Source organism: Amblyomma mixtum, chromosome 2 (assembly GCF_055824585.1).
Source record: "Amblyomma mixtum isolate Tamu chromosome 2, ASM5582458v1, whole genome shotgun sequence".
Classification (NCBI taxonomy): Eukaryota; Metazoa; Arthropoda; class Arachnida; order Ixodida; family Ixodidae; genus Amblyomma; species Amblyomma mixtum.
In genome coordinates, this window is record NC_143013.1 from 313,045,168 (window position 1) to 313,072,482 (window position 27,315).

Below are 27,315 nucleotides of genomic sequence, written 5' to 3' on the forward strand. Positions count from 1 at the left end.
ATGGACAACTGATAGAGAGGATGAGCGACCTAATGAGGAACTGTTTTGAGGTGCACTGGTGGCGGGGAAGGCTTCTCTGGCGCGCACGAGGGCCAAAACGTAACTGGTTTGGTTTGGTTAATTGGGGTTTAACGTCCCGAAGCAACTCAGGCTATGAGGGACGCCGTAGTGAATAGCTTCCAGAAATTTCTACCACCTGGGATTCTTTAACGTGTACTAACATCGCACAGTACACGGGCCTCTAGAATTTCGCCTTCATCGAAATTCGGCCGCCGCGGCCGGGATCGAACCCGCGTCTTTCGGGTCAGCAGCCGAGCGCCGTAACCACTGAGCCACCGCGGCGGGGCTATCTATTCTTTTACGTTCATGTTTTGCAGAGAACATCAACAAGACAAGTATGACGGAGAACATTATTAGCAAGAGAAGTTTTGTAGAGAGGACCAGTTTGGTAGAGAACGTCAGCAACCAGGCATCCCGAACACCTGGAACTTTTGTATAGCAACGAACATAGCGAGTATGATGCGTATACGATACTCAGAAGAAAAGAACAGCACCGAACACGAAGAGGAGGAAACCGTCGAGGAGCGCTGGGACCGGTACGAATTTCATTGAGGCCGCGTTCCTGAACTGCTGACCACGCGAAACGCGCTCTCGAAAGTTTCCTTTTCATCTCAGTAGGGTGGCGTGTATTTTTTTCTTCTCTCGGCTCACCGCCTGCTGACTTCACGGTTTCTTTCAAACGAGATCACCGCAAAAGCTTCTCGGCGCCTTTGTATCTCGACGCGGCGCCAAAAATGTAAAATACAGAGGAAACTTATTTGCCTCTTTCGTGGTATTAACGACGTTCGAGTAGATTCTTTCGCTTTGCGCAGCTACTCATGTTCTTGTTTCGTGCGACTTAACATGTAAACCTTGTATCTACTTTCTTGGCGACGGTCGATGTTGACATCGAATAGTACATGGGTGGAGAGTTATCTTCTCTTGACAGGAAACAAAAAGAGAAATCTTGTTCACAAGGTTCCCTCGTTGAACACGCGCTGTAGGGTGCTGACGTTTGGAACTCAAAAGGCTCAAGTCAAGCTCGCAGCGGAGCTGACGGAGCGCTTCTTGAAAGCACCTTCTTTGCAGCTTTGTACGGAACAACTCGAAAAAGGGACGGCGGCATACCTTAATGAGTTGCCGTGCATGCTTAAAACATCTGCCAAGCTTACCTTAAACTCTGCGCACCCCATTCGATCTCCTATTGAGTCTAAAAAAAAAAAAAATTGCGAACACTCTGTAGTATAAATTTTTTTCCCGCAAAAGGCATGCGTATGACTGCATTCATATCTTTATGTTGATAAGAAGCTTCAATCAAAGCAGAAATAAAGAACAAAGCATTTCTGATTTTGGAAAGCACTCCTCACTGTTCATTATGTGGACCAGATGCTTATTTCCTCATTTCCTTAAATAGCAAACTTGCGCTCTCTTACACTGAGTTACCATCAACTCGCGTACAGTAATGCAGGTACAAAATGAGAGGAAGCACATCCGATAATTATTCCTCGAGCACGAGTGACAACCAGTTCTTGCTGTTTTTTAGGAAGTTTTCAACTAAGCGTATAATGCACAAATTTCATGTTCAACTTTAGTGCAGGAATAACCATAGAATTCGAACTCTTGTCTAGACTAGTCCTTTTCTTTCCTATCGGAGCTGTCTGTACATGGTGTAGCATGGTGTGGGTTGCGCACACCTAAGGATCAGTGCACACCATGGAAGTACTGTGCTCGCGTGCAACTTGCGAATAATGAAAGCGCTGGATTGCCGATATTTTTGCGCTCAATCATAACAAGTTTTTATCCGAAAGACCACGTGAATTCCAACGCGTCTCGTGCCCGGCAAGGCAACAAAAAAGCAAAAAAAAAACTAAACTAAACAAAACGAAACAAAAACAAGAAAATTCACCTGATCTTCGCTCCACTGAAGCCGGCTGATGCAGAAATTCACAGAGGAAACATTTTGCGTAAGGCTCTCGGCTAAAGCAAATAGATAATTATTCAGTACGCTTATGTCATGCTGCTTATGTGGCGGAACTCGGCGAGAGCAAGCGTAAACCTTGCCTGTTTTTGCAGCAAAAGCTGTTTTAAGGAGCCTAATCCGACTACCTGACATTCACGGGTTCACTATCCTCTGTACTATGCATGTGCAAGTAGAAAAAAAGAGTGCGTATTTCATTTCTGTCAATGGTACAGTGCACCAAACTTCCGGTTTAGCCTACAGGCTCGTCTCAAGGGCTTTTAAACGGCGATTTTGGCTCCAGGACACCTCAGAATGAAACCAACAAGCTAACTCACATCTCGCAGGGGGTGGTAAATTATTTGCATGCTGGGTAATGTTAAAAAAAAAAAGACGTGAACGAATTGATTTGGAGTGAAAGATTTGATTTTTACCCAAAAGAGCCTTAGCGTGCAACCTAAAATGCCACACACCGACAGGGGAAAACCTTAAATGTTTTGCGTGCTGTTAATTTTGTTTTAAAAAAGCAGAAAAGGCTATCAGAAGAAAGCGGTTTCTAACCGCTGTCTTATTCGTTCAAGAACGCAATGCTAATCCATAGCGTCAAGAGAGCTTTTTTGCCCCGAAACATAGTATTTATTGCAGTGAAGCAGGGTTTTATGTACATGAACTATTTACAGTCTTTAGAAGACGGTATTAAATGCAGTTCCGAACGAAGCATGTCCCTACAACAAAACTCTAGAGCTATTAACAACTGGATCACGATCAAAGTCTTTAGGAAGCGGTATCAAAACATCTTAAAACAAGACGCGCCGCAGAAGCAAAGGGAACGGTCGCTGCTAATCGTGCTCTTACCCATTAAAAAATATACATATATTACCGCGCATGCGCAGTACACAAGATCACACTTCGGTGAATGTCAATTAGTCCGAGCAAGGCTACAGCGTAGTGCATGGAAAAGCCACAGCTACAATGCAGCATGAGCGCCGCTCACGCGCACCGTGATCGCGTCGTATTCTTTGAGGCTAAGAGAGGAGGTTCGTTCGTTCGCCGGTCGAGCGTCGGGGCTCAGTTTAGCAACACGAAAGTAGCCTCGGTGGTTCCCATGATGCTCGGGCATTTTTCAAATCTAGAAGAGTAAGCTCACGAAAGAAATGCGCTGTGGGTGTGATACCGGAATAAATTATCAAACTTTACAGAGCGGCAACCAGAAGCGCTTGCCAGCACGATTTTGTCCTCAGCTTTAAATCCTCAGTAGTATAAACTGAGGTTAAAGTTCTTTTTTTTTTAGGTTCTCCTTTCTCGTTCAGGCAAATTTGTTTTTTCCTAGAGAACAACTTTTCGAAGAAAACTTAATATTTTAACAAGAGCAGCAAGTAATTCATGAGTAAATAACTTATTCAGAGTGTTTTAAAAATGACATAGCATTATAGCTGAGACCAAAAAGCCTGAATGTTTGTATTATAAGTTTTTCAACCGTCGTAATGCCAGCCGTATTCTGTGAGCTCTAGCGTCAATCTGAGGAAACAACGCGCAATGCATAAGTGATGCTTCTCTGTACGATAAGTGCAAAAACGCAAGAGCTCCCTAGCCCAAGCCTGAATTTTACTCTTCTGTTTTATCTCGAATCAGGCGAACGACAAACTCTGCCGAAGTTCAGAGCAAATTCAATGCAAATTTAAGGATGAGCGTAAACGGGAGCTGCTGTAGCATTTTCTCTCGCGAAGCATGGCGCAGCCTGCGAACGACAACGAGCCGGTGGCAATCTGGCTGATGTCACAAACAATAGGCTCGTGTTTACACCAGAGTCGCCTCTCTTTCATTTTCTTTTTCAACTAGATAGTTTACAAAAAACTTATTTTCTTTTCAAACCTTCTTGTCTTTTTTACTACAAGGATGTCAACGTTAGGCGGCCGTGCTATTAGAGTGTTACCAGGCTATCAGGACACATTGTTTTTTCCCAAGCAACTTCTCAAGGACCAAGCAAAACGCTTTCATGTTACACAAGAACAATATTGCCAACAAGCATGTAATCAAGAATGGCTCTGTAAACACAACAACGACAAAAGTGTGTTTTTTGTTCTGAAACAAAATGTTCTCAGAACGGAAGCCTGAAGCCCGACACTTCTCTTTTTTTATAATCCAACTTTTAGACACCGGTGTTAAAGGCGAATTCTTCGCACGAATAGCTTTTTTGGGGGGAAACAAAGACCGTGGTCTTGATGATTTATGGCGCGATGCGCGTCCTGTCCCCAAGACTCGTTTATCATCCTGGTATTTTTCTTTGCTTCATTTTGTTTTTATTTCGGGACGAACCTAATTCCAGTAGCGATAGATGCAGCGGAAAGCTCGCAAACCAGAAACTCATCGCTGCTGAAGATTAGGAGTCGCTACCGTCGCAATAGGCAGACTGTTATCTGAGCCCTTGAGCCCTTCTTATATCTGCTAATTGCCTCCAGATTATGGAACGGCTCGGAGGCGCAAGAAGATTGGCTCAGGCAGAACGAACGACCATCCTAACTGTGAAAGACAGCGAGGAGCCCGTGATGAAAGTTTAAGGCACAATTGTTATAATACACGCGCCCCGACAGAGCCTCGTTGCAAAACATTACTAAACAAGCGTTCAGGACAGTTCCTCAGCCGCTTCTAATTGCATCGTGCTTGCAATAATGTGTCCTTTGTATCCCTCTCGTTATTACGCTTTGCTTTAGTAGCATGTGCTGTGCTTCTGTACGAATTTTATAGCGTAGCTCTCAATGCCCCGTTCCCCGGTTGAGTGACGGTGATCACAATGTAACTGGAGCACCACTCAGGTGCGCTGTCCAGTCGTGTTACCAGGGTCCTTCAATACTCTGGTATTGCCGAGAATCGTAATAGCTGTCATTTTTTTTTCTCCTGTTTTCTTTCTGCGAAAGCGGTCGCAGAGGAGGTGTACAGAGCTTCTATCATTGTCCGCGTCTTTACCTAACATTTAGCTAATTCTAAATGAAAAGTCATATTAGCTGTGAATGAAAAAGTCTTTTTTTCTTCTTCTTTTGGTCCAGTGCTGACGTAGGCGGCGAATTCAACTTTCCTTTGCAAGCATATCTTTTTCTGGTAGCAGTCGCCGGCCATTGCCTGTCACTTTACGGTGGACAGAATTGCGCATACGAGGTCTGTTAGAAAAGTATCCGACCTTTTGCCGAAGAAAAAAAACTGGCATAACTGGAGCGTTGGAAACCTAATCACCTTCAAAGTAGTCTCCTTGGGACTCCACATACTTCTCCCAGTGGTGCTGCCATTGTTGGAAGTATTCCGAAAAAGCGCCTTTCGGAATGGAGTTTAGCTCAGCTGTCGTTGCAGCCATAATGTCTTGTCTGAAATCGCGTTCCTTTCAATGGCCTCTTGATTTTGGGAAACAGCCAGAAGTCACAGGAGGCCATATCAGGAGAGTAAGGAGTCTGTTGAACTACAGCAGTCTGGTTTTTCGCGAAAGAAGTGTGAATTTAGTGCGAGGAATGCGCAGGAGCATTGTCCTGATAGATGCGCCAATTTCCTGTTGACCTCAACTTCGGCCTCTTGCGCCGCACAACAGCACGCAGGCGACGAAGGACATCCCTGTAGTATTCTTTTGGTCAATGTTTACTTTGTGGGGTGCGTACGCGTGGTGTGCCACACAGAGGGAGTCAAAGAAAGCAGTCAGCATCACTCTGACATTGCTGCCCACTTGGCGAGCCTTCTCAGGTCTTGGTGACGTGGAATGCTGCCATTGTGACGACTGGGATTTGGTTTCCGGGTCGTACCCGTACACCCAAGACTCGTCACTAGCGATTATGGTGTTGATGAAGTCGGGGTCACTGTTTGTGGAATCCAGCATATCCTGTGAGACTTCAACACGAAGCTGCTTTTGCTCCACCGTGAGCAGCTTCGGCGCGAATTTCGCCACAACTCTCTCCACGGCCAAATTTTCGGTGATAATGGAATGTGCAGAAAAATTGGTGATTTCCACCTCTTCCACAATTTCTCGGATAGTCACACGATGGTCCCGCGTCACCACAGCGTTCACTTCGGCAATGACCTGGTCATTTCGGCATGTTGATGGCCGACCGGAGCGTGGCTCGTTCTCCACCGATGTGCGGCCATCTTTAAACCAATTGTGCCACTGCTTAATCTGTGTCCTACTCATAGCATTGTCACCGAAAGCCGTCTGAATATTCCAAATGGTTTCCACTTGGCTGTCGCCCAGTTTCTGGCAAATTTTGATGCAGTAGCGCTGCTCCTGTCGCTCCGCCATTTTCCTTGCAATAAAAAACCGACGAGAGCACTGCGCACTGCCTCACTCAAACGCTGCGTGCTAGTGACTGACGCTATCGGTAGGCGAGAAAAAATTTGTGCATGCGCACGAAGGTTCAAGGTAGGCTGGTGCAAGCGTGTTTGTTTCAAATACATCAGGTGTTCGTAAAAAAAAAAATAAAGTCGGATACTTTTCTAACAGACCTCGTAAATAACACGGGCAACCGAGGGTCCTTTGGGGTTCTGGTTAATGGCGTACATCATTCCAGATTATCTAAAAAAAAAAAACACACAGAAGGTTCCAAGTTCTTAACGCAAATGATCCAGCGTTAGCTGCCCTGTGGTCATGAGGAAATTTAGGCATATTAGAATTGTTATTGTCCTTCATTTAAAGGTAGCGGTAACATCTTCGTGATCCCTGAAATTCGTTGTTATATTTTGCATGTGTTTTTCATATCATTATTCAGATCTCTGTTTTGGAAGACGTGGTCCTGGATGCGGTGGCTATTAGGGGTTGGCTGTGAGTTGTAACATTAGTGGGGTTGAAGGTATTTCATGCAATTTGCGTTGGTTGCCTGAATGTTGTCTGTGTTGGACACCGCAGCAGTAGCCTTGTGATCAGAGTACCCTCCCCTTATGCGGCCGGTGCTAGACGTATAGATGGGAGGTCGGCTTACGGATGCCAATGCCAACAGCGCGCAAAAGAGTGGAGAAAGCTAAGAACAGCTGACGCTCTGAAATCAATGTTCGTGTGATATATTGCGAGTAACTAACACTTCATGCTGCGTGTTCCTGCAAACCGGACTCTCATAACTCAAAAACGCTGCGATTTTAAGATGCCCACGAAAGCTAGTAAGGGCACGCACATACTGTACACCCTTCGCACTATCTTGTTCAACAAAGCAATAGGACTTGCAGTTGCACCTAAATATCTGGGCGTCTCTTTTTCTCGCAACATATGCTCACAGTGTTTCTAAAAACTCTTCACACATTCATTGTTTAGTTGACGCACTTTTTTGCTTTCGAAGTTGACCCCGAGCAGTGAACACACAGTTGTGTTTTGAACTCGATGTTTTGAACATCGGCGCGCCTACACATCGCATACCTGGCGACTCACCAGGAAACCAGGTAGGCGATGTGTAGACGCGCCGATGTGTTGAATAATTGTTATCTGGTGACGGAAATGCTTTTCAGCCCCAGGGGTCACTAGTACCCCCTTTGCACATAAAAAGGCGTGTTTTGTGGAATAAACCGCAGTTGAAGTCCGGCGTCCGTGGTGTGTACTCTCTTCGTCCGTGTGTTTTTGTGCGCTGGAATGATGTCTCTTAATTGTGTGTTGCGCCGCTTTTCCTTCGAATAAAAATAAACCAACCTGCCCAGACCGCGACCCTAACTTATGGCACATTCCAATTGGTGGCAGAAAATTAGGTGGGCGGATGAGATTAACAAATTTGCGGGAATATGGTGGCCGCGGCTGTCGAAGGACAGGGTTAATTGGAGAGACATGGGAGAGGCCTTTGCCCTGCAGTGGGCGTAGTCAGGCTGATGATGATGATGATGATGATGATGAGTCGGCTATCGCGAGCAAGTTTTCTTGCTTGGCAAAACTGAAGAGCGTGTTTCAATGGGCGATTTGGATTCAAATTCCGGTTTCTGAATGGACCGCGACGGATATTGTCCTCTTTTCTTCAGGAAGACGTTCCGAATATCCTGTAGCAGTAAATCATTACCTAACAGTCTCCTGTCGTTGCAGCCTCAGTTGCCGTGGCGTCGACGCCAGCGCCCCCAGCGGCTGCTCTCTCCCGCCGGAGCGGCCGATCCTCGTCCAACGCCAGCTGCAGCATGGCCGAGTTCGACGCGTGCATGCGCAAGCTGAGCAGCATCACCGAGTCGGACGAGCTCGCGCTGGCATCGACCAGGCACGAGCTAGACATACTCTGCAGGTATGGCGCCCACCCCGATCGCATGCATCTACAAGTGTAGCGATAACGCAATCCAGCAGTCTAACGCCGGTTAAATACTGCTGGTAAAGGAACCAGAGGCCTTATCTTGTAGCATTTAGTTTTCGCTTCATTTGGTCATTGGTCGCTACTTCCGGTGACGGTGACCGCGCATGAGGACGTCAGGCTGATCGTGGCTGAAGCGTCATGTCGATTACTTGCGTAAACGCGCCTCGCGTTTATCCGCTGCGACGGACCGGCACTGTAGTCGACGACTGACAGAGCATGCCGGCGCGTTCGACACGCCTGCGAGCTTTAATGGCTCTAGTGAAGCCCTTCCCGCCGGATTGTGAGCAGACTGCCCACCGTAGCAGGTGGCAGTTAAATAAATGATTTGTCATGAGAGGTTGCCCCGGAAGTGCACCCTCAATTTTGTCTCAAGCCTTGCCGATGGCAGCATCCGCCGTCGCAGGGCAGTGGCCCATCGCTTAACCGCTGCGCCAGGAGTGGTACGAGGACAGCCAGGGATCTATGAATGTGAAGCAGATAATGACTGATCTCGTAGTACTACAAAAAGTTGACGAGAACGAAGACGCCAAGAACTAAGATTAAAAAAAGAAAAAAAAAGAAATCGGCGTGTGGACGATGAGCGTAGTTCATAACGGTGACTGCTCACGCATTTCCACCGTGTCGCCCAAGCGAGCGTCATTGAGTTTTTCTTGTAGTCTGCTTCCACATATCTACGGCTTCCCTCGTAACCTTTGGCGTCCCGGCGAAGTTAAGCTAAAAGAAAATAAAACTTAAAAAAAAATACAATCCCAGCCAAGTAATAGTAGGCGCCTCAGTGTTGGGAAGAAACGGGGGTCGGTGTTTTTGGGCGCTGCCATTGGGTCTCATAACAGCGTTTTCGAGTAAGTATCGATCACGTATCGGCCAATAGGAGTTTTTTTGCACTGTCGCTTGGCCTGGAACTTTTTAATTGAAGCAAACGTACAGTTTCAGGTTCAAATCATCGGCTGTAATGTCCTGTGTGCAGGAACTCATTGCTTTTCGATACACATAGTACAATTGCGGATTGACTTCCACAGCCGCGGTGCAAAACTGGTGCACAACCGGCTGCACCGGTTTGTGTATCCTTGTGCATTCAGGCGCATCCGTCAAGCCTCACGAACACACAGAACTGAACACCTTCAGTGAAGCTAGCCTCTGAATGACATGTTCGTTGAGCAATGCCTCATTGAATCATGCCAACCTATAGCGAAGAGATACAACACGGGAGAGACAAAATACAGACCGCTAGCCCAAAGCTAGACCGCTAGCCTTGGTGAATTTAGAACCTCTTCAGGAAAACCATAACTCGCAAACCTACTCGATGTTTGTTGTGAGCGAAAAGTTGCATTATTTGTGGCTGTCGAAACAACCATTGAGTGCAGGATATCAAAAACACGGCGTTCGCGGAACTGGATGCCAGTGTTTTCCGGCAGGGAACACGTTAGCTAATGTTCGAACATTGGTCACTGGAATCGGCTAGATTAGAAATTCTGTTGTTGTGAACGGTATGTCATAGTAACTCGGAATAATATTTATTTGTCATGCAACTCACGTGGCCTGCACAAAAGGCCTGCAATGGGTATTGCTATATGCGGTTACACCTTCAAGATATTCAAGCCGGTTGCCTGCTGCACGGAAATGACAACTTGTGCAGGAGTGTCACTCTTTCTTGGCGTAAAAGTAAAAAAAAAACGTGTTCATCTCCTGCTGACAGCTTTGATGTCAGTGTTGTACGCTGTGGCTGGAAAGTTTTCAGCTCTTGCTTCGACAACTTTTCTTTTTTTTTTTTCTCAAACCATGTGTGGCCGTGATACCAATGGCTAGACCGCACTTCGGTGTCCACAAAATCGAGAAGCAAGCAAAGGAACAAAAAGAAAACAAATGCACAGTATGGTTCTTTTCTTTGCAATGTTCTGGTTTGAGCCTATACGTGACCCGTTCTCTACAGCGAACACTTGTTGCCTTCTTACCAGCCTAAAGGCAAACCTTAAGAAAATATGCTTTATCAGACTGTAGCTGGTTAGGCTCTAGCTAAGGTTTTCGTAAGCAAATTCCTAGAAGGCCAGGAATACCAGACTTCTAGGCGTGGAATGCACGTCTCGTGTCTGTAATGTGCTGAGTTGCCGCCGAATAATGGCGGTAGGTGAAATCTTGCCAGAGCAGGTGTTCTGTGCGTTGCTATCTTCCATCGGTACTGCATGAAAGTTACAAATGCTTTTATTTTTGTTTTTACTTGAGCTGTACGGCTCGCGTTGAATTTGTCTTGGATCATTTATTCAAATTAAATGGCATAGCAGTGAGCCTTCCTGTTTGTTTCTGTTTGTTTTTTTTACACAGACTTTATTCATGCGTTAGTAACCGACTCGCTCGTCGCGGAAGTTGTCTCATTCCAATAAAAAGCAAGTCAGAAAGAACAAGCTATACGTAATAAGCGCTGACTTTCGACAGATATTTATATTTCACATAAAAAGCGCAAGGAACATCACTACAAATTGGGACGTGCGTGAGCATCAGTTGGACAGTTATATGTCCAGAGGAAATTACTAAAGTCGCCGTTTTCCTTTCGACACTCTAGTCGTCGACTGCTGTAAGCTTGCATGTCGGCATTGTATTTGAATAGACTAACTTCGACCTGTTCCCAATGTCTCTTTAGTGCGTCGTCATTGTCGTTGGCGCTATAACATGTTGCGTCATGACAACGAACCATGCTAATTAGTCCGAACGCAATGAAAACGCATGTGACGTCTCGGGTCCTCTTCCTTCTTTAATCCTTCTCGGCGTCGCTGAGACTGTCCCGCCGGGCGCCCACCTTCATGGATGAATATGAATGGATGTATAAGCGACCTTGTGTGGCCATGCATAAACACGGTCGTAAGCATGAAACACAGCAGGGTATCATCCATGCACACCCTTCACCTCTACCCATATATCCAACACATCCAGCAATAAGCCCCCTTACCCAGAGTTGATAAACTGGCGTGTACATTTCACAACTGTTGCACAAGCGTAAACGTCCATTCAACTTTATTTTTATTAGTGTCCTTATATGCACGCTCTATCTCTGCAATGCCTTTTCCGATTTTACGCAGAGGTTTAAAAAATTGTTCTTGAACGCAAGATCGGTGCTTACTTTTGAATTTCTCGCACACGCGTGCACGCATGCTGGGCGCAGCAAGTGGAAGATGGGACACCGGTGCGTGGACGAGCACATGTCCCGCTGCTCGGACCGGCTCAAGCAGATCCTCTACAACGACGTCGTGCACGGAACGAGGCAGGTCATGAACGAGCTCTGCAGCCCCGGACGCATGCAGAATGGTGAGCCTCCTAATCTTATAACACGATCGAGGTTACGGCGAAGTCTTTTTTCGAAGGTGCATTTGAAGATACTATGACTTTGGCGTCTTGGAAAGCCGGATGATGTGGAACAGTTTTCATTGCAGAGTTTTTTTTCTTCACTGGCTAAGTACCGACAAGTTAAAGCTGTATAAATGTGAGGATATCCAACGTCCACAAGATGCAAAAAGTACTGGTCTAAAATAATCTCCAACGAACAAATTCATGTCCCATTCCAACCTTACAGCTGGGAAGAGTGGGACGCAAAGCTGCCATTGGTAGCTTGATGGTGCCTGATGCCCGTACAAGGCAACAGCATATAGGCAACAGAAAATTCTGAACACGTGTCCACAGTTACACTTTCACACAAATTGAATGATCGAAAGACATTGTCAATACACTTCAGCAAGAAAGTATACAGCATGAAAAACTGAAGGGCAATGAAAATACAGCAAAATACCATTAGCTGCACAAAGACTGGGGTGACAAACAAAAATTCACTCGTCTGTTTTCTATTACATGTGCTTAAGTCATAATTTTTAGACAGGAATTTGTTAAGCAAGCATGGCAAGTTGTGTGTGAGTGACTGTAGCATGTAATTTGTACGTTGCGTGGAATCAGCCATGTCTCAGATCCACGGGTGCGACATTCACTTTTCTGTTTCTAAAACTGCGAAAGGCATTTTATGAGGCTCTTCAACTTTACTTATGGACGCTGCTACTTATGGACGAGACAAAGTGACGGCCTGGATACGTCATGAAATACGCATGAAATTTGAGTGACCTAAAGTACGTCGATAAAGCCTATTTCAGGTGCTAGAGTTCTGTCAGATGCTGGAGTTCCGTTTGCCTTCGTCGACTGATCTCGACTTGAGCTTCAAGCAAAGTGGATGATGGAGGATATCTATATATATTTTTTTTTGCGAGGACGAATTCAGAAATCACAAACGTTTTTGCTATAAAAAGTTTCGCACACCAGTCATATGTCGGTGATTTAAAACAAGGATGTTAGCATCTTAGTACCGTCTATGTGTTATTTGTCAACTTACTGAGGCTCATCATTAAAAATAATTCGACTGTAGCACTCGACTAGCAATCTCATACCTGCCGGCTATCCCCTGCGTTTGGTTCGGCCGGGGCCAGACATTGCGTAGACTGTATAGGGAACCCGGACATTACTGTTTATTGCTAATAAATAAATTCATTTCAACTTTCTTTTTATCGCGCTTATTATGGCCGTTGAATCTGTTTCTTTCCCTCTTTTTTTTTCCCTCTTCTTTTTTTGTAATTGGTAGTCATTCGCCGCTTAAGTGACGAGGTGCATCAGCCAGGAATTATTGCTTTGCGAACACACGTTCATCATTTAACTTTAATTTTAAGATTTTCATTAAAAAAAAGTGAGGTGCGAGCCAGCGCTTGCGTTATGTGTGTGTTACCTCGTTTGTCGTGTGTACTTTTTGCGCTGTTTCAACAAAGAATTTAACTTTCATTCTGGCTTCTATCTTCTCCCTCTCTCTTTATTTCTTCTCCACAGCACAGCACCAACAGCACTTTTACCCATGAAACTACTGTCAAAGTTTGTGTTATTTTGGGTGCCACCAAAAAAAAAACAAAAAAACTTCCAGACTAATCCTCCGAATAGCTTTCCTTCATTTTCCAGCTCAGTCAAGCACAGCCACTGACTTTTCTTTCAACAACAGCTAAAGCGACTACGCGCATGGTAAAATACCTAAAAAAAAACTGTTTTTTTTTTACTTCAAAGGAAAATGTTCATAAGTATCATAAAATTAAAGCTCACTCGATTTGTTGACTCATGTGCCTTTCTGATTTTGACGATCCACACCCTTTACTCGACAGTATCTTTTCTCCCATTGTGCCACATCGCCCGAGTTCATTCCTCAGCGGCGCTCGCTTCTGTACAAATCGACGCAGCGCGAAGTCGACTGAAATCAAAGAATCGCATCAAGCATGTTTTCTGTGTGGTGCGCGTTGGCGCCTATCTCACTGCACCGGTGGCTTCGACGCAGCTCGACCTGCAGTCATCGACGAAGCCATCAGTGCCGCTCGGCGCAGGCGACATCTTTGTGCGCCATAGCCTGCAGCGGCATGCGAGAGCGAGTTCATCTCTTCGACGCCGTGGGGCAGGCCGTGGCGGGCTCGCACGAACAGGAAGCGAGATATAAAAGGAAGGAAAATGGAGATAGCATTAACCCCACGCTGAAGTAAATAGAAAGGTATGAAGGTATAAATAACCAAGGATCAAAATAAAAGCACCTTCCCCCCCTCTCTCCCCCGCCCCCAAAATAAAATAAACTCAGTGCCCGAATGTAGCGGACGCCAACATGAGAAATAGTTCAGCGCAGCGACACAGTGATGTAATGTAACGTTTCTTTTTCTTCATTTAGGATGCGACGGGCCTCACCTATTTCTTTTTCTTTTCTTGTTAAGCCTTTTTCATCATTAGCGGAAGTCTTTCGAGGCGATCGAATTGGCAGACGAACATAGAAAAATGAAACAAGAGAGTAACAATGGCCAGAATAAATGCGGGACAGAAAGAAAGAGCATAATACCGGGGGCGGCCTTCCTCCCTCCTGTTCTTGAAGTAGGGGGCGTATAGGACTCTGCTAGAGAGAGATATATATATAAAGAAAGCTGGATGTTGATCAAATTAGAAAAGAAAAGACTCATACCAAAACTTGTTTCGAGAGAAAACAAAACGCTTCTATACAAGATAAAAGCTTAACGCGGAAACATTTAAACACAAAAAGCAAGAAAGGTTTCTCAGCCTTCGCCTCCTCACCGAAAAACAAAACAGCGAAAAAGAGATAGAGAAGAATGGATGAGGTTGTCGGTAAACTTTCATTCCGGCGTTCTCAAACTGCTTCGTGCGTGAAAGTTTCCGCTCCTTTTTGTTCACGGCCGCAGAGCTCCCGCGCTTGCTCGCCGCGGTGGAGTCTGCACCGTTTCGGCCCCAGACACGCGTCCGCGTTCGCCCTCGTGGCGTGATGAACGATGACGCGCGAAATTGGCTGCGCGATATCGCTCAGCGGCATCCGCCCCTGTTCCTCACCCTCTCCCCTTGCGGATGGCATGCGTGAAGTTGTGCATCGGTCATTCTGCCTCCTCCCCGAAGCGCAGCTCTTTGTACGTTCTTTGTAGGCAGCGCGGCACTCATCAGGAGAGAGGAAACTAAACAATGTAACACACTTTAGTATTAAAACAACGAAGCTCGTGTTCTCTGCATTTTAAATACGGCATCACCCTCTTATTCGGGAATCAGTGCTTACGCTTTCGGAGCTTCCGAAAAGAAACGCGCAGAATCTTGTTTACATCTCCAGAAGCCGAGATAAAATTCTGGCGCCAGCAAGAAGGATGCAGGCACCAGGGAGAAAGTAAACAATGACAAAAGAAAAATATCTAGGTTGTCATATTTGACAACGACACCATCTCAGCCTTGGCACGCGATTTTGAAGGATAAAATTTCACTCAGTAAAGCTTGCCTAAGACAAGTTATGACTTCTAAGAAAAGTTAAAAATTTTTAGAGCACAGCACACGACATTCGGAGGCCGCGGGTTAGAATCCCACTGGCAGCGCGGTTGTTCTTCTTTCTCTTTTTTTACAAAATTATCATCTATCTCAACGACTGCACACTCATTTCCAACCCTCGTTAGCACCAAGCTTAAAACAAGTAACTGCGTTTCCCTACGCTCCCCTTGGCTTCCATGGCTGTTGGCTTATTTCGTCTGTACTGGTAATACAACGAGCCCCACATAGTCATAATGCTCATTCTATTTCCTATAAGTCATCCCCTGAGGCTTACATGGAGTCGGTTGTTCTCAGCGTTTCTAAACGGGTGAGATTGGTGATCTCAACACGCAGTTGTTTAAGGAACAGAATACCTGACGCCTCTCTTGTACACCTGTCCATAAGGCTAGCTCTAATTGCTAAGCTTGGCGGACGTTGTGAATACGAAGTGCAGTGTGGTGATATTGACTGCCTCGCTTCTGCGCAGACTACCTCCGCCTGGCGCCATGCTTCAAGAGCCTCTTCGTGGAAGGCGGAAAGTGTTCGCAGAAATACAAGAGCATGATCCAGTGGTCCAAGGCGTCCACCGACATGACCGAGGCTGCCAACGTCGAGGAAGGGCTACGCAAGACCTGCTGGTATGCCGGTTTCCGATCACGTGCAGCGCGCACAGGTCGCTGCTGGGTTAGTGCGATTTGAAACAGAATGGGTGCGCTGGTTAAGTTTAAGTCGCTGAAGCAGAATGCGCTAAAAATGCTGTTTCTGGTTGAGAGGCTTTTGTAAGGGAAACTTTAGAGGAAAAAATGTAGCATTTCTTCCCAAACATGAAGCGACAAAGCAGTGTCAAATGGCTAGTTAAGATTCACATGGAATCAAGCAGAGCGTTGTTATCTATTTGCCTGTCAGACCGAAATTACACTCGCTTATTATTAGTCAGTTTTTATTTCAGTTTTGTTAAGAAAAATTGAATGGCTAAAAAATTAAGTCCAAAAGAAATCCGTTCCGGCTTTCACGAATCAAATTATACAATCTGTTTTTCTTTTACTTATTCTATTCTTATTCTTTCCTGTTCAGACACTCCTTTTCTTACAGCTAATGCTTTCACGGCGGCGAATTGGTACATTTCAGTGGTAACCAGCTCGCTTTTTTCTTAATCGCGCCCATTTGGAAGCCTCTGTTCGCTTGTTCGTTGTAACGTAGCGCCGCGGCGACCACTCGCTCCTAAAGGTAGAGCCCATACTATCATCATCGCCATCATCAACATAGTAATAATCATCAGAGGCTTAGGTCATAACGCGAGCTGCTGTCGTGTCTATCGGATGATCCTCTCTGAGAAGTTTTCCCAACTTAGAGAGGGCGCGTCAATCGAGCCTTAATAGCGTCTTTAAAAACAACTAAAGAACTGCCTCTGCCATGGAGGAAGGAGAACGCACGAGAGGCCCAATCTATCCATGTTGCGAAAAGCATGGGGGAAGTCACGTGTCATTCCTTAGTCTACTTTATGGTACAAATAGCAACGGTTTTGTTTATTTTTTTATTGTTTATTTATTTGAAAATACTGCAGCCCCATTCTAGGGGCTATAGCAGGAGTGGGTACAAAAATGTGGAACAATTCCACTCATACAAGGGTACATTACAAGCATTACAAATATAAACGCTGAGAACAACAATATACAATGTGCTACGACTCAAGTGCCGATGCAAAATCAGAGATTGATAATGCACGAATGTTACCATCCAAAGAATTCCAACTCTCCACAGTGCGCGGGAAAAAACTGTATTTGAAAACGTTAGTGCGGGCAAACAAAGGTTGGATATTAAGATCGTGATGGCTCCTAGTTGCAGATGGTTTTGAAAACGAGATATGCTTACCCTCTGAAAGGCAATTAGCAGAATGGACTATGGAGTGAAGAAGTTTTAAGGACTCAGTTTTTCGGCGGGATGCGAGCGGGCTTAAGTTTAGGGAAGACATCGCAGATGAGGGTGAAAAATGGGACTGCGTCGAGGGCGTGGCGCATGGGTGCTTCCCCCGCGGGAAGCGGAGAGGCACTGGAGAAGAAGGGGTAGCCTCGTGAAGATGGCGTAACCGCTTCTTCCGTGCGCAGGGCGGAAGTGGCGTTTCTCCTTCCTCCGTAGCTTCTTTGGATGGCCTAGCGAGAAAAGCGCTTGCTTATAAATTCCGTGGTTTATTCGTGCTTGTTTGTGCACAGTGGAATCTACCTATGAGCCAAAAGCATTTTTTTTTTTTTTGTAGAGTGCCAAACAATAAACGAGAGACGAGAAAAAGTCGCTCTGTGTTGTTTGAAAACGAACGGCGCGGAAGCGAATCGACAGGCTGTCGACGCATATATTACAGAGAATTTAAAATCAAAGACGTCGACGAAGAGCAGTGATGTGGAGTGGCTGAATGACAAAACTGCAATCAGCCTTGCCGATAAGTTGGACTCTGCGGTTGTCACCTTGCTCGTGGAGAGAAGAAGCGAGCTAGAAAGGCTCGCCAGTCTTCACACCTGAGCCTTCACTCATAGATCTTTGACCTTTCGTGCTGCTGCATGCCTGTAAGTTTTATTAATCACTATCGACATGAAGTATGGGTATATGTTTATAATTGTGTTCACTGGCTGAAAACGAGAAGAATGGGGTAGCCTTTTTCTGCGCAATGTTTTCTTGACGCAACAGTTCTTTGTGCGCCTAATTTGTTTGTGGGCAGTGGAAGTATGGCGTTTACTGAACTTAAGACCGTACACAATTCTTTCTGCCCAGTTCTCTTCGATTCTTACCATCCAACTGTTTGTGTGACCTATCTCAATGACAGCAAGAGCGTTGTACAGGGATGAAAGTAGAGAGCAATTAGAAAGAAATGACATTACAACGAAACAGTTTGATCATTCTCGCTATAGAATAAACCATTCTGGACGGTATACGCACGTTGTAATAAGGTGTTTCGTTATTAGGACAGCCATGCACAAGAATTCTCGTTCCTGAAAGTTTCCTTCAGTCGTCCGTGCTCAGCAATGTTTGCTAACAAAAACGCCTTATGTTTGCATAGGCCCTTCCATTCCAGACAGATTATCCTTTTTTTAATCAAATAAACTTAGTGTCTGACAAGAACTGCGTGGTCATGGTGCGTCTCGGTACAAAATTAATGTTTACTCATCTAAGGTACACTCAGCCTACGAGGACGCAGTGGCGGAAAGTTTCAGATTAATCTCAAGCACCAATGACTTTATAATGCGAAGAAAAATATCACCAGACGGCAGTGTTTGCACTTCGCATACGTAGCGTTGCGGCCTGCAACTCCGAAATTGAACACGTTCCCTCAAACTGAGTGTGAGATCTCGATAGTTACCGAGCGGACGTAGCGTGCCTCACTGTAAAAAAATGGTAGGGGTTTAACGTAGTTAAACCGAGTAGACGTGCGAAAGAAGGTGTTCATTTTTCAATTGTTGGGAGCAGTTAAGCTTCACCTTAAGGGTATAGCGTGATACGTTTAGTGGTAATGCCCTTTTATGGAGAATGGGTCATTCTCTACTTAAAAATATAAATTGTGGTGAGTCCTGATACCACTTCCAGCGCAGTGGTGCAGCAGTCAAGTGATGTGCCACTTCACCGGTAGGTTGACCCATGTGCCTGTTACCGAGCAACCTCTCGCGCAGTTAGCGCGACGCTCCTCCGAACTTACCCGACCTTGCACGAATAACTCGGGTTGCTAGGCAACGGTACAAGATCGTACATGATGCATGATCTTTGATCGGCGTTGGTGAGCGTATGAGTGCGCACTAAAACAAGTTGGCAAGATACCTGTTTAGCCGTTCAGCTGACAAGTGACCTGCCACTATTTTAAGTGTACTATATTTCATTGTATTCTAAGAGTAGCGCACATATCTGTAGACGAACAAGGGGAGGACGTTACACGCTTACCACAAGTAGGCCAATCTGCAGAAGTCAGTAAGAAAGGTTATTACTATCGGAACAGGACATGAGTTGCTGCGGCTCGTCACCTCATTTTTTGTTGTTGGTGATGATGCCCAATTTTGCTGTGTGGTCACAGTACTGTGCCTACTTATATGTAAGCTATGCTGGCAGTGAGGAGAGCAAAGGCACCGTTCAGTGGAGCACTGATGATAACGCTGATTATTAGACATGAATTAGCATTGAGGCAACGCTACCCATGTTGAGGTAATCTGTAGCATACCGCGTCAACTCGATGAAAATCCTCAGACAGGACGCAGACCAGAGAATGCTGCTTTTCTTGAGTCCCATCTAAAGCCATGCTTCCCTTTCTTCAACATGTGTGACCAACTGGACTTAAGTTCTACTCTAGATGAAAATCCTTCAAATGTTCCACTAAAGCGTGTGAAATTTCAGTAAGTTCTGCCTACGTTGCTGACACCGGATAACTCAAACAACAATGCTGAGTAGCACTTTTATCTCCTTACCATGCAAGCATTCATGTATTAACAACACGTCTAGTACTTTTTTTTTAACACGAACCTCTGATAACAGCATCTGATTGAGCGTCTGCACGATTGAGCGACTGCACGAGCGGAGCAGACACGAAGGTAAGCAAATGAGAGGGTGTAAGAAAGGTTAGTAGGAGAGAGCCAGGCTGGCCGAAACCGACTTATCTGGCTGACACTGAAAAAAATGAGACCTCAGTAGAGCATACGTGCTCAACTAAGCAACCAAGTCTTTTGTAAAGCAGCCTTGCCCTCAATAATTTAGTAACTGCAGCAGAGCACGCTTTACAAGCAGAGTACAACAAAAAAAAAAATTGCTGAGGCTCAGCTTGGCTAAGCCTGGGGAATCCGAGGCATATTAGTGGCTAGGCTTGGTAATACATGGCTTTCCTTGGTTGAATACTTGGTCATTTTAATACAACCACTAGAAGCCTTCGTCGTGGGGGAAGACAACGGCATGGCTACAGCGGAACGCCGACTAACCCCGAGACGCGCGTTGGGTGAGCGCCTGGAATACCACGGAAGCCGCGTCTGCCTGCCCGGTGTAGCGAGCGTTTCACCTACACCGAGTGTGAACGCGCGTTCGAAATGCGCGGGAATGCGCGGGTGTGACGGCTAGGGGTCCCACGGCGACGGCGCGAGGTGGAGGCCGGCTCTCTCATCCGATGTCACGTGGTGTGACGTCACGGTGTCACGTGGCGTGACGGCTAGGGGTCCCACGGCGACGGTGCGAGGTGGAGGCCGGCTCTCTCATCCGATGTCACGAGGTCTGACGTCACGGTGTCACGTGGGGGTCCCACGGCGACGGCGTGAGTGGTAGCTCTAGCAATATGCTTCGCATAAAAAGCTCGTGCCGTAGAAATCATCCTGGCGTGCATATAATTTGCTCCCGACGAAGGCAGTTTATCTAAACTTCTCATTGATATAATACAAGAATAAAAAGAACCTAATTATAATATGCAAGGGTGTCTAATGCTAAATTTTATAGACATAAATTCAAACTTCAAGAAATTACGCGAAACTAAGCGTCCGCTTTTCGGTTTCTTTACGTTCATTCCTATGGACAAATGAAATTATTCTTGCTTTAGTGCACAATGACGCCTAGCGCATGATAAGTAACTGGTTTACCATCAATTCCGCATAACAATGACAACGTATGAAGGTGCTGATGATGATGATGATGATAATGATGAAGGTGCTGCGCTTTATTTTGCTCAAATTATCCTATTTTTTCCTATCCCGTTAGTGCGTCTACTGAAGTGATTTAGCGTTACTTTAAATGTCTTACATTACTCAGAATATCTCGATTGTTTCAAAGCTCCTGGAGATGCGTAAGAAATTTAGTGCACGTGGTGAAGTGAATTTACTGCATCGAATAGCACGGCGTTTGTTTCTGCTGCAATGGCTAAATTCAATTCTTTAGGCATGGCTTTGAAAAAAGCGCGAATATCACCACCACTTTATACAAAATATAGAAAGCTTTCGATCCCGCTCAAGTGCTCATAAATCTGTGTACAAATTTGCTATGGAAAGCATGCCTAGCTTATTCACGAACCTTACCTCAAGGTTACCCTTTCACTAATCGTCCATTCAATGAATGGCTAGCGTAGCAGTTGCACTTCGCCTAGTTTATTCACCAACCTTACCTCAAGGTTACCCTTTCACTAATCGTCCATTCAATGAATGGCTAGCGTAGCAGTTGCACTTCGCCTAGTTTATTCACCAACCTTACCTCAAGGTTACCCTTTCCCACCGTCCATTCAATGAATGGCTAACGTATCAATTGCACTTCGCCTAGTTTATTCACCAATCTTACCTCAAGGTTACCCTTTCCCACCGTCCATTCAATCAATGGCTAATGTAGCAGTTGCTCTTCACCTTTGTAAAGGAACCCAGTTTATGAGCTAGTAAACGTTAAGAAAAAAGGAAATTAGATGCTATGAATCATCCCCTCTTTAATACGACCAACTTCTTAATAAGAGAGATAAGTTTGCAAAATGAATAGATGATACCCACCACGATGGCTAAAAGGCTATTCTGTTCAGGATTCTGTTCAGGTACAGAACACGAGGCGGACGCTTGAAAGCCATCTGCGGTGGTTTGATTTCGATGGCGGTGAAATGCCAGAAAAACCTAGTCATGAGATTTAAGCGCAAATAAAGGAACTACAGCTTTTTTCACTCCGAAATTAAAAGAGCCACTAAAGCTTTTCACTAATTCGCACCTCATTAGTCACAAACCGCAGAGCGACTTTGGCTCGTGAACAGCCAGCAATTTGGAAATAATAATGCTGCAGGAATGTTCTCATTGTGCGAATACTTCTACAAGTATTTGGTGAAAATTATTTTTACGCTATCTATTATTAGTTAATTGTTCTTCAAGCAAAATTATCTTGGACCGAGTTCTCACTTGTTTCTGAGCATTTCGAGGACCGTGTTAAAAAAAAAAAACAAAGGTATGAAAAATCTCGCGGAAACTTTACCGATAGTTTTCTGTGAATTTGGTCCCTCTGGTAGGTTGGTTTATGGGGTTTAACGTCCAAAAGCGACTAATACTATGAGAGACGCCGTAGTGGAGGGCTCCGGAAATTTCGACCACGTGGGGTTCTTTAACGTGCACTGACATCGCACAGTACACAGGCCTCTAGAATTTCTCCTCCAAAGAAATTCAACCACCGCGGCCGGGATCGAACCCGCGTCTTTCGAGTCAGCAGCCGAGCACCATAACCACTGAGCCACCGCGGCGGCGCATTTGGTCCCTCTGTGGGCATGCTTTGCACTCGAGCAAACCATGGCACGATTTATAGAAATAGCGGTGATAATGTCAATATCAATATGAGTGAAGGTGCCGTAGAGTAGACAACCGAAAAGGACAAGCGAGAGCCTTCTGAAGACTGATTTTATAGAGCCAATGTGCTTTGTCTGTGTGCAAAAGTGGTGACTTAACAGTGGTGAGCATGCTATCCTTCCATTTATCTCTTAACCTTACTTTTCGCGTCAGAAATGACTTCGTTTTTTGAACTCTGACTTTGTGCCCAGTTTTCTTCGTCCTGTTCACTTCCTCGAAAATCGTGTTTCACTTTGAACAGAGAGTGAACATTTGAACCTTTGCAGCACCAACAGCAAAGGTTGTTTCTTCTTTCCCACCTCTTCCCTTTCACTTCACGCATGCGCAGCACGTTCAACGAGTACGTGCACTGCTACTACGTTCACATGCCGGAGCTGTGTGGAGAGGAGGGGCGCGACTTCTTCCGCACCTACACGGAGAAGATGTCGGGGCCGCTGATACACGAGCACTGCGCCTCCTACACGTACGACTCAACGTGCAGCCAGGGCGCCTCCACCGCCACGCCGGGGGCCAAGCTGTCGACCGCAAGGGGCATGTTCGGCGCCACTGTCGCTGCCTGCCTCGTCGCTGCCGCACTGCTCTGACGGGAGACCGCCACATTCAGAGCGATTGGTGGCTTAGGTAACGGGGGGGGGGGAGCATAGCTGCGGTGCGTGATTTTTTTTTTAAATAAAGGTCTTTCGTATCTATCTGAGGGCACGCAGGAATCTAGACTCAAATCATGAAGAAGAGATCTCAAAGCTACTGCGCAAACTATAAAAAAGTAAAGAAATGGCCATGAAGAGGAGGCACCCGCACCTAAGACGCACACTTGGCGTTACTGAACGTGCTTACGGGGCAGATAAGTTAAAAAAACTACTTGGAGTTCAAACGCCCAAGAGGCAGTCTTCATTTATCTTCGGAATTTTATGGCTGCTCAGGCAAGGCAAAGAGCATGAAACTGGGCATGACTGCAACAAGATAGATCATGCAGGGTCAGTTTTTATCCTTATTGATATAGCAGGTAATTCATGAAGACCCCCATTTATGAGGACCGCAGAGTAAACAGACCGCTTCAGAGTTTAAATTTACTCTGCATCCCGAAGTTGTTTTTGTGTTGTTGCTGTCAGCGCGAGAGCCTAGCGATGTTTGCCGTGTGATATTCAGTTATAAAGAACAGTGTGGGCCGTTTACAAGTCAGCTGTGTAGACGCATGCAAACTACTGCATCAGAAAAAATACTTGAAATGAGGTAATTTTGACTGAGTTCAGCCAAATGGTTCGTCGGCAACGAGCTTCGATACATTTGTTCGATCCACTGCCCGCGCTAGGGTTTACAGGACGGACAGCGAAGATTGCAGGACCAGCATTGCTTCATCTTCAATCCTGTCAGTCCTTGTCGTGTTAGCGCTGTGCCACCTGTAGAAACAATAAGAGAGAGAGAAGCACCATCAAGCAATCTTAGTCTTGTTCAAGTGCTCGCGTGTCGTGTAGCGCACAGCTTGGCACCTGGAACTGAGTTTGCTACTTTCTAACACATTTTCTCCTTTCTGCCTTTCTTTCTTGAGAAGACGAAAGTGAACTTCTAACTCAGACAAGAAAGTGACATTCTATTCCGACACATATAAATTATGTTCGCCGTCTTTTATAGATGTCCCGCTCTGGCATAGTCGTGAAACATTTGTATCCACGTCAGCAGTAAAGTACGAGTTTCGAAGTCAGAACTGGTATCTTTCAAGTGATGTTGTTCATCCTGTTTTAATTCTCCCCACTGTCGGCCGTGCCACTCCTGTAATTTTTTCTCGCTCGCAATTTTCCACTCCCTGTAGCTTCCCACGATTGTGAGGTGTCTCGAGGACCAAATCTCAGACCTAAACTGCAATTGTTTGTTTAAACCAGATTTATTGTGGAATATATTATACTTTTCCAGGCTCTCAATTCCAGCCCGGAGAAAGGGTTAGACGAAGAAGCGTTTGCGAGATTCAGCGGCGCTGCAAGATACTAGATTCCAGTGTGCCGCCACGGAGCGTGGCGTTGCGTCACCACTAATCTCGAAGCCACAATGGCCGCGCTCCTCGCCTGCGTTGATACACGCATTTAATTTCTTTAAAGTTTAGCAGCGGCTTCGTTTGTTATTGTTAAGAAAGATCCAGTTTAAGTAAAGGGGAATACTTTCTCCGTTGCCGCATGGATGAATACCCTGTATTCCATTGGTTTTTTAAAAGCATAGCTAGACGTACAAAATGTAGATTTTTTGCCCAAGGTGTCCACCGAGAAGCTTCGGTGTTGGCTTTCAGATATATTAATTGTTCACTGCGGGAGCGAAACTGTCATCAGTGCTCCTACGAGGCTTTTTTTTTCTTCCTGACAATCCTAATTTGCAACCAATCGGAAACCGTAACGTTAGGAAAAGCCCGTAAACCAAATCGAGACTGTCATTTTGCTCAAAGCCACACTTTGTCATCAGTCCGGCGCATTAATCTTAATCAAGAGAGAAGCTGAGAAAGATAGAAAGCTGTAATGTTTCACTTGACCAATGCGAATTCTACCGTTGACTGGTGTGATAAGGCCCGCGAAGTTTCTCCCAGCAAGAGCGCGAGAAATGTTCGCAAGGAGCGAGTATTTAAGTGCCATTTATGAGCTCATAGATTGCTGAGCACGTCATGTGTCTCCCCGATATCAGTGACTGGCGCTGTTTCTCGGGCCAGTGTCTGTGTACATATTCGTTAATAAAGTCAACTTGGCTTCAAGTCGTTCTGTTCATGGATTCCATAATTCAAAACATAGAGTCTGTTGTGAACCAATGACATCGTACCTGCTGAACACGCAACATTTTACACCAGCAAAACTTCCAACATTTTATCCTCAGGACCACACAACGAGCTTATTTATGTGCAACTCTATACAGGTCGCAACTTGAAGCATGTCTCTGCAGCGATACCGAATTTGAAAGTGACCCGGTTCACTAGAGTAAAATGGTGATACCCGCATGCTTGTTCTTAGCTCTGCCTATGCGGTAAAGACGCAGAACTTTGAGAAATATTCAGTTCAAGATCAATATCGCGGCCTCGCTCGTAGTTCCGTAAAGGCCCCTTCACGCGTTATAACCTCGCATGTCTATTTTGTCTATTACTGAGACCCATTCCGGGTGATATGCAAGCATGCTCCGACGAGAGCAGATAGACTGAATTACAATGGGGGATTTGTTTTAGATGAGACAAGAAAATTATGAGATCCCTATCTCCACGTAGATACATGTTTCAACATTGTTCCTGACAAGAACTGTTTGAAGAAGCAAACACTAAATGAAAGCGAACAAACTGATTAAGACACCTCGCTGACATCTATAATTGCACGGGTCGGAAAAAAGCGTGCATAGCGCTAGGCAAACTTAATGCGAACGAAAAGCAGGCGCACTTCAGTAGCCGGTTTACAGTTAGAGGGGCACCCGCATCTTCTGCGCGCATCCAAATTCACCGGAGTGCACAATTCAATCAGTGGCAGCGCGATCCATTTCTCGGCCGACTCGATCGCAAGCGCGGCGCGCTGCTCACCGAGATGAGACAAGAGAGTTGCATTAAACAACCGCCACGGATACGGACGCTGGGTAAAGTGGCGACCATTAGGGAAGCCCTACAAGCGCAGAGAGCACGGTCCGCCGTTAATGAGCGATGCGTGGATTTACGTATACCTTATTGTCGTGTGCCAAAGGCAGAGCACAGCTTAAGTGAGAGAGGGCGTTCCCTGTCCACGAGCACTGAACTCACCCGGTAGATCGGCTTTCCACCATGTCAATCTTGCCCCTCCCTTCATTTACTTCAAAACCATGTGGCGCACCTTTTAATGCTTTCTTCTATCCTCTTGGGCTAAGTGTTTCAGCAACGAAGACGTCGATGGCCGAAAGTGGTGCCGATCCTTTGATGTTGCTGAATTTACGATTATAACCGAGAAAAAACTTGTACGCAATGCTGAAGCGAATGCTCGAGGCTGGAGCTATTAAATCGGTTAACGTCTGTTCGTGCAACTCGCGAAGCAGTGCGGGAATAGTGAAGAAATAAAAAGTTACAATTATGAAATGCGTCTGCTTTATTTCTCAGATCGAAGTAAACAACGTAGACGATAATGTATACTGCGCGCGGATCGGAGTCTGAAGTGCCATAAAAGTACATTGTCCTCTTCGCCAAAGAAACATAGGTTATTTCACGTGGTTTGCGCAGTACTGCAAACGGCGCAAGTGCAGACAGCTACGAGCTTTGACAGCTGGTGTTTTTAGTGTTTTCACTTGCTTATTGTTTCACCTTCAAGAGTAAAAAAACGAGGCCGGGTTTGGAAGAGCCTTACGTGAATCTTCTATGTAGCGTATCTCATTCTAGAACAACAGGTTTGATCGTCATCATTATTAATGGCATATTTCAATAAAGGCCGACACATACGGCTGAATTCAAAACGGAATACGCTGTCGCAACTCACCACAATATATTTCACTTTCAGCGAAGTGCGAGCCACGTAAACCGTATAGAATACGAATGTTTTCTTTATAATTCTCGCTTTTTTTATGACAACTGTGCGCTCAGTTTGTTCCGAAATTCAGGCGACGGAATCTAATAGATTTCCACTCCTAACAGCTCAAAGGCTAGTATGCCGTGAATAAAAAGTAATTCCTTCATCACGAACTCGTGCCTAATTACGCATATACCTATTGAGGAACTAACCACCGGGATTTAGAAAAGACTCCAGAGCGCGCAAATCTGCCCCCGAAGGCCGACTGCAATTATCCGTTCGCCGTGCGCGCTCCCTTTCGGCGGGTCGCGCTTCTTGCTCCGTTTAATTCTCATTACAGCCCCGCGTCTTCCGTCCACGCAGCTGCCGAGCGTTGTCGGACATGGATTATTTTACTTTCAGACTAATCGCCG

General features: G+C 45.6%; 1 protein-coding gene across 1 annotated transcript in view; it reads left to right on the plus strand.

Moving 5' to 3' along the window:
* The window catches only part of LOC149365003 (uncharacterized), a 64,059-nt gene extending 40,951 nt beyond the window's left edge, over positions 1–23,108 (plus strand). The window contains exons 2-5 of the mRNA XM_089570231.1: positions 8,022–8,211; positions 11,432–11,574; positions 15,605–15,755; positions 22,753–23,108. Coding sequence (XP_089426357.1) covers positions 8,022–8,211; positions 11,432–11,574; positions 15,605–15,755; positions 22,753–23,008 — 740 coding nt within the window. The 3' untranslated portion in view covers positions 23,009–23,108. The remainder of the gene's footprint in view (positions 1–8,021; positions 8,212–11,431; positions 11,575–15,604; positions 15,756–22,752) is intronic.
* Positions 23,109–27,315: the final 4,207 nt, after the last annotated feature.